Here is an 8,686-nt window from a genome sequence, read left to right on the forward strand (position 1 = left end):
TTTGATTCCGTTGCTACTAGTCTTGAGTTTTATACGAAACTCATCCAGAGGCATAATTTACCATATAAAGCGAGACAGCGATCAGAAGAATAATTTCGATGATTTGTTAACTTGATTTTTCCAAGCGACTAGCTACTGGATATAAATTCGAATGCAAATTAACGAATTTATGTCAGTCATTCGTGATAAATGGGTTATTCGGGTTTAAAATTAGAAAGAGATCCGAGGATGCTGCCAGGTGCATGGTACTTTTATTTTTCAGAGTCCCGTCTTGTGGACAATGTTTGAATAATTAATGTTTTCCAGTCTACTGGCAAAAGCATAATGCCCAGTTTATCCGTATTTTGCAGGAGTGAATCCACGAAAACAACGACGAGAGCGGACAACGTTCAGCAGATCGCAGCTTGACATATTGGAAGCTCTTTTTGCCAAGACTCGATATCCCGACATCTTTATGAGGGAGGAGGTTGCCGTGAAGATCAATCTTCCCGAATCGAGAGTCCAGGTCAGTTGAAATATCCACACCTAGAATAAAAATGTTATGTTCCTAAACATTACTTTGCTTTTTCGAACTGTTGATACACAAAACACCACAAATATTTCAATTTGCTTACAGTCTTACAGGTCGTTCTGAATTTTTAAGAAAATATATAATTTTTGTTTCTAATTTATTGGTGTACTTTCAATGTAAACAAATTTTAAATGTTAGTGAGAAGTAATTAAAGAAACAACACTACAAAGAGAAACGTTCTGCTAAAGTTTCTTTCTATACTCATATATCCTTATTTTCACGGGTTATGCGTCTGCATAAAAAATACTTCCTCGCAAGACTCATGTTTCAAATAAAGCACTATGAGAAACAATTCAATTCAATTTTGTACAATAACAGACCTGTAAAATTGATGGTTTTTGGCAGCGAATTAACGACGTTATTGTCTACCGATTGTGTCTTATAATTTTTTTTATCATAATTAGATATATGTTAATATAATTTGAAAAAGTTTCCTCTGCAATTGCCCGTTGACTTACAAAAATTTTTTGATTAACAAATATTTAAAAACACTGAAAGTCACAGAAAATATGTTTGCAATTCTCATCATTAACTCTTCACGCTTGAGTTAGGGACTATTTTTTTCATTTGCAGATATCATCTTTTTGTAGAAATTTTTGTTCTAAGAAATTAATTTTTAATGACAGAAGTCAGAAATGTTTGAACTTGATAATATGGTTTTTAAAGTCGTAGAAATATCCCTGTTCAAAACACTTAAACCGTAACGTTTTTTTACTGACCAAAAGTATGTGTTTTCTTGTATGTTACGGATAACTTGCTGCGGTAACATATAAAGCCAAACTGCAGAAGTACAAGACTAACTGAATAATTATAAGTTCTATTCTTTAATTAGATATTATTTTTTAACACCTCTAAATCATCAACACCACTGTCATCATCTTCACTACCGTTGTCATCTGAAACGGAATTAACATTGATAATGACTTGATTTGTTTCATAATTGTCCAGAATCTTTTCTATTTGCCATGTCGAATCTATGATTTTTCCTAGTGTATATTACATTTTCCTAAGTTTTCCGTACTTCAAAAGGAGAAGGATTAGTTTTTGGAATACTTTAATCGTACTTTCATTTACATTCCGACCATACAATTTCAACTGCAACATTAAATCTACAGGATTTACTTGAGTTTTTATATTTCTAATAGTAGTGAACATATTCTCTTTGTACTCCGTATCACTTGAACCTGTATTTTTTTTGTAAATTACATACAGATTTTTCAGAAATTTTTAACATTTTTTCGGTCGCCAGTTCTGTTTTTTTTTTCTTAATTGGCACAACGTCATGGTTTATTTCTAGATAATCCAAAACATTTAATATAACTTGTTTTGCTTGATCACTAAACCGTTTCATTTTTCAGAATTAAGTAGAGTAGTAAAATTTTGAATAAACCAAAAATTCTGTTCATTGACAAATCAATAAATTTCAAAATTTGACATAAAATTTCTACGACATACTTAAAAATTTGGTAATTTTTTGTTTCACACACAAGTACATAGGATAGAAAAAAAAGAGAAAAAGTCAACCTCAAATGAATATCAATCTTACGCACTGACACAAACCATTTTGTCAATGAATCAGTTTATCCAACGTGAAGAAAAATTTCATGACTCACTTTTGTCTAAAAACATCCTAAACATGCATTATATAAACACGCATAAATTAACTAAAATTCTTGGCAGAGTGCTTTGATCTATAATACTAAGCAATATTTGCTGCTACTTATTATTACAAATTGCCTTCATCTATGCATTTTCCGTTTAAAATCGGTAAACTCATGTTTAATAAATGTGTCTGCCCTAACGCATCGCGGCGACACGACATTATGACTTATTGCCCAAAACCAATACACAAATTTGAAAAGCGTTGACAGCTTTCGACACTGCCATGAAAAATGAGTTATGCGTTTACACGCTTTAACCAGCTATGTCAACAAATCCGTTACCGGCTTTGTGCCGTTATTTCCATCATTTCCTTTTTTCACAATCTGCAGAGTTTTGATACAGTTATAGGTCCAGGAAAGGGTATTTTTTCTAATGCGTTCGGTGTTAAAGTGTGACAGCAGCGTGCATGTTTTTCTTGCATGCTTTTAACATGCTGATTGAAGGCTGCGACTTGCATTTGTGGTGTTGCGACGACAATGGTATAATACAAGGGGCGGAATGTTTGCCGTCCTCTAGGTAATGATTCAATTTGAAGGCTGGTTAGTCTTTTGACACAGCACAGCTGCTGTTTGCTTCGGATCTGCTGTCGTGATATATACAAATTGTTTGGATTTAATGATATACAAGAGTTATGTTATAATGGAGTTGTAATTAAAGGTTGTACAAAATATTGTTCCTTGATCTATCAAAAATGATACAGTTTGAGAAGATATGTTTTCGCATAATTTCCTTAAAATTTTAAAAAGCATACTTTGCTTTCTGTATTTAACTTGTTCTGATATGTTCCAAAAGTTATTTGTATTGTAAAGTATTTTCGAAAACAAATTTTAGATATAGAAAATCCTTAACAAAAAAGAGAAAATTAAAAACGGAGTAAAATACAATAAAAAAATACATTTGAAAAAACTGTAAAATCGATAGTTGAAAATTATATTTTAGATTTTTTTTAAACACCCTGTATATTAATTGGATTTTTTTAAATAATAAAATTACGAGAATAAAAAATGTAAACATAAACTAGCCATATTCAAAATTTAACAAACAAACAAAATTTTCATTTAGCGGATATAAAACTATCAATTAGTTCTATAGAAACATAGTGAAACGCACTGTACAAGAAGATTTACAACAAATTATTTGAACCAGTACTGAAATAGAGAAGAAATAAACATCTATCAGCCTAATTATTTATAAACTGATACTCGAAATATGGCTACAATAAATTGAAGAATAATATATAATCGACACTGAAAAATGTTTAAAATCTGCATAAAATTGGTGCAGGACTTTAATTCTAATTGGAAGTTTTGTTTTTTAGACATTATTTATATTGTCATGAAAGTTTGTATGTATAATTACAATATATCGTACGACCATTATTTCGTTTAGCAATGTCACGTTTATGTGGGGTTTTTAAAAATGTAATCGTTTATTTGAAACGAAATACTATGTTGGGAATTAACTGAACCTGTTATTTTTCACGACAATCGACTTCAACAAGGGGCGATAAAATCTTACAAATCGGTAGCAAAATCTGCATAGCATGCTAGTACCTACCTACAACGCAGTTAAAAAAGTAAAAAAATTACAACTTTAAATTACGAATTAAGATATGCAAGCATTAGAAAAATTAGAAAAATCTATAACAGTAAAACAATATAAATTTATATATATTCTAACACAATTTAAAAATCGAAAATAATATCCAATTTAATGATCTGAAGTCACTTTTAAATAAGATTAATAACTTGAAGAAATTAAATCTACAGGTTGCTTGTTTGGCTCCACACTTTTTAACAGCTCTGTATAATCATATGGGGATTATTTGTTGTTTTATCATTACACACATTTATTGGCGCTAAAAGTCATTTTAAGTGCCATTTAAATATCTGAAACATGCTGACGCGTAGGTTTAGTTTAAACCATCCAGAAATTGAAAGTTTGTCGTAAAGTTTACTCAATTAAAATAAATTGAATGCAACATATTACATCGTAGGCGTGTTCAAATTTAATTAAATCAGCCCGTTAATAATATTAAGTGACACAAATCTGCAAAAACAAAAAGTATTTTCACATGAGCAATAACGGCTTGACAGCAGGGAGCGAATTTATTCCCCCAGCATCCAATCTGTGGACGCACCGCACTGGGATAACTGTATATATTTTATTCACTACAATAACACAATAGGTAGAACATGCAACGAGGGGGCAGTTTTCCATTAGTTCCCGGATTATGTGGGGTTGTTCCATGAAAACAGCCCGCCTCTTGCCTTTATAAACCTTCCCGTCGGCGAGCAACCTATAAAACATGTATTATCGACTAACAATTTTTACGAGGGGAATTTCTCAATGTGTTCGAGATTGATACGAAGAAATCAAGTAAAAAATCATCGTAAAATGACCGTTATGCCGCCGACACGTTCGCATCACCAATAAGTGCTTTGTTTTCGCTTTATTTTTGGTTGATGTTAAAGTTAGCTATAGCAGATTAAACACCAACAAAAATTTTATTATGTGTAAAAGAGTTATGAAGTCAGAATTAGAACAAAAAATCCAGAAAAAATTGGGTAAAAGAATTTAGACAGAACTTACTTCACCATCTGAAGTGTCAGATATGTTGTAGACAAATAATCATTAGATCCATCCTTACCAAGACGTCAAAATTGTTGGTTCTATGAGTTCTAAATCGGATTGTAAGATTTCATTTTCTTTATGATAACGCAAATAATTGAGGTCACACTGCTAACATAAAATTTAAAAAATCTGAATGCCTAGTGTAAAAATAAAAACGTTTTTGGTTTTGTTATTTTCCTAGAACTTGGTTCTGGCTCACCAAAAATCTTCCATTTGACTGGGTTTTTTTTACCAAGTTACTGGCTTTACTAATTCATTTTTATTTAGAGTGGAAGTAATGAATTTTATCACTTCCAACTTTTCGTTCGCGAGTTTCTTTTTTAAAATAGGCACTAGAACAAGCAAAAATATCTCCACTGATTTGACTTGATTGTTTAACTTCTTGGGATTCATTTGTAAAGTCTTCAATCAAGTTTTTATTTGTACCCCTTGGGCTTTAAATGAAATCCTTGTTGCACTTCCTTCATTCACTCTATTTCCCTTCTATTTTCTTTCAATATTTCTTCCCTGCTTTCCTCTCTTTCTTTTAGTTCATCACACTCTTTCATCATATGTTATATTGTTTTTTGCTTTTTCGACACGTTCTATATATTTTCTCTTCTTCATTCATCGAAAATTTATTTCTGTGCTCTTCGCTCTCGTATCAAAAGCTGGTCGTGATTATTTCGCTCCTTCTTGTTTTTGGTTGTTAAGTACTCTAACTCTTCTTATTATTTCCTCCTATTCCTACTATGTTTAAATATTTATATATCATTGTACCTAGAATTTCGTACACCTCCTCTTCCCTCCTGCTTCTATATATCAAAATCTTCTATAGAACTCCTGACACATCTGTGTTTCTTAACTTTCCACTCTTTCTACTTCGTTCCAGACATAACCATTGCGCTCGTAGTATTTTGCCTTCATCTCCAAAGTTCTTGTTCGTTATCCTATTTTCCCTTGCACCCATTGTTAGAATATCTGACAAAGTGGCCTTCGTTTTCATATACCTTTCAAGATTTTTAATCATTTCTTTCATTCTCTCTTCCGACTTAGCTGTTACCACAATGTCATCCGCATATGCCAACACCCAATCACTACCCTTTCCACCTGTAGTTTGCTAAATATTTCTAAGATTTCCCATGTAAGCAGCGAAAAGACTTGGGCTCAGACTGCCTTATCCTCTTCATCGTATTAAAATTTTTACTCTCTTTCTGATTCTTACACTGATCGTTGTGTTTTTATACAGTTCCTTGATCCTGTCTATTAAGATGTTCAATCATCTCCTTTTTGAAATATTCCTTCAAGTTTTCTCCATTTAAATCAACAAAGAGGGTCCCTTTTCTTGTGTATTTCTTTTCCTATTGCTTCCATAAACCCTGCTTGCAGTCTGGCAACAACCCTTCTCTCCCCATTTCCTTTCTAGTCTGCCTCTCAATATCATTGCTCGTATATAGCAAAGTTATTCTTCTATAGTTTTGAGTCTTCTCCCTGTCTCCCTTTTAGTATATCGGGCATATTGTCCTGTTACTCCACTGTTTTGATATGCCTTCACCCTTTCACAGCTGGGTCGTAATTTCTGTCCCTTTTTTAGTTTCACTAGTTTCTCGTTTTTTTTTTATATTATTTTATTCTGCTGTTATGTATGTTTCTTTAGTACCTACATAAGTCTCTTCTGAATAGATAGTCCTCTTACAGCACTTACGCCAGTTTAGATTTCTAAATATGCTCGACCAAAAAGTTCACTAACATTCTGATGATTCACTGCACTCTATTATATTTTTTATTTCTTCATTGTAAAAAAAGAATCCCATAACACTTTCTTCGAAAGGTTGTAATTAATGTGCAGTGGGGGGTGGTAGGTACAAAATTATAACAAACTTTTCTTTAGCGGCTTCTATACAATACCTTAATTTTACAACAGCCACATAACCTTATAGAGTTTGGAAAACTAGTATGACACCCATTTTAAAATTAAGGCGAACAGAATTTTCTGCAGAAGCAGAAGTGTTGAAACTAATCTTTAAATAACTCTGTCTGAATCCATTCTGAAAGGTGAAAACAAAATATGGTTCCAGGAGGAGCACCTTTTTGAGATTTTTATGAGCATTATTAAGCGTGGTATAAAGATTCCACTAGCAATCATACATAAAACAACAGTCCACAGATGTATATGAAAAAAAAAAAACAGTTTCGCAGAGGATATATTAGATTAAACAGCAAAGACTTAAGTTGAATTAACTCTAAGCAAAGATGTTCTCAGTTTATAATATGAATTTTTTTCTTTTCCTTCAGGTCTGGTTTAAAAACCGACGAGCAAAATGCCGACAACAGCTGCAACAGCAACAGAACAAAACAGCCGCCAGGTCTACCACGGCCCCCGCAAAAGTAAAAGCCAGCAAGCCGTCCCCTGCAGCTACGCCTCGTACAGTTGCCACGCCGACAGGAATTCCGCCGCCTACGACGTCAGTGTCACCTCCAACGGTGAACATCAAGAAGGAATCTCCACAAATGCAGACCTATAGACCACCTGGGAATATCACTCCTCACGGCAGCAACACGTCTAGTTTGATAACGACACCTTCGCCTTCGGCTTCACCACTGGCGTACCAACATGATTACAGTTCCTTCAACTGGCCTGCCAACGGGCATGGGCACAATACTCCGTCGCATAACTATTATGCCCAAAACTATGCCCCTACGTACTATGGACAAATGCAGCCTGAGTATTTGAATTCGCAATCTACTCAGAACCACATGCAAGCGATGAATAATATGGCTGGGACCTATCAAATGACAGGATATACTGCGATGGGCATGGCCACTCCTCACCATCAGAATTTCGGGCCACGGCATCCGCCAGAATGTGGTAACATGGAATTCGCGAACATGGTGTAATCACCTCGAGTACAAATCGATTTAGAACTTTGTTAGTGTACATATCATCGGCGGACGCAATTTTTTTTTTTGTGTATGAGTGTTTGTGCAAAAACGGACACATCTGACACGAAAAACGGCACTACCTTGGAAATAATGGTAATCGGCAAATAAGCAGTTTATTTCGTCCATGGGTTAAGCGATTGTAACCCGAATGGTTCTTGTATAACAAAGTAGGTAGGTAGATAAGTATATGATATGTTTGATATCAGAATAACTGATAACGTGCATTTTACGTAGTAGACTAAATTTAGATTTGTAAAAAAAAAACAAAAATAATTTACAAAAATGCATTTGAGGTAAAAGAGTATCAGTTGGACTTTATCGTAAGCAACGAATTTATTTCAGTGAAGTAATGTTTAAGTGATATCATTTGTACAATGATAAAGTTCCAAATTGATTAATTTTACTCTCGTTGAATTTACTTATTTATCTGTGTCTAATTCTAAATTTTATTTGTAAGTTCTTAACACCTGATGTTCTAATTAAATTTTACAAAATTCCGTTGAGAATATCACTTGCTAAAGTTTGCCATCATCAAAATTACAGGTTTCATCTATTTTTAATAATCAAACTGTTAAACTGTTTTGCGTATGTAATTTATACATCGCCGTAAATTATCAACAAATTAGTTCAACAACACACTGATTACTTCATTCCGTCAAACTACCAAATTTGTTTGATCACATGATTGTAATCGCAATAGATTGTGATATTGCACAAATTTGATTAGACTAAATTTCTCAACACCAAAAAAAGATACAAAAACAGAAAAGTTAAAAAAAAAATTTTACTACTTTTATACTTTTATCCAATACCAAATAAATTTATTATTTTTAAAATTGTGGTCAAACACTTTTGGTAGCTAGATAATTTAACTGCACCATCGAAAACTTACAGATA

General features: G+C 33.1%; 1 protein-coding gene across 2 annotated transcripts in view; it reads left to right on the forward strand.

Annotated features, from left to right (window-relative positions):
- The window catches only part of LOC135128119 (homeobox protein OTX2-like), a 124,039-nt gene extending 115,963 nt beyond the window's left edge, over positions 1-8,076 (forward strand). Inside the window, exons 4-5 of one of the 2 annotated variants that reach the window (XM_064054978.1) lie at positions 333-505; positions 7,142-8,076. In XM_064054978.1, the coding sequence (XP_063911048.1) occupies positions 333-505; positions 7,142-7,744 (776 nt within the window). In that variant the 3' untranslated portion in view covers positions 7,745-8,076. The remainder of the gene's footprint in view (positions 1-332; positions 506-7,141) is intronic. The other variant, XM_064054979.1, reaches the window with a different exon arrangement.
- The last annotated feature ends 610 nt before the right edge of the window (positions 8,077-8,686 follow it).

The sequence above is a fragment of the Zophobas morio genome, unplaced genomic scaffold (assembly GCF_036711695.1).
Source record: "Zophobas morio isolate AGI-343-1 ecotype UQ-CSIRO unplaced genomic scaffold, CSIRO_AGI_Zmor_V1 ptg000012l, whole genome shotgun sequence".
Lineage (NCBI taxonomy): Eukaryota > Metazoa > Arthropoda > Insecta > Coleoptera > Tenebrionidae > Zophobas > Zophobas morio.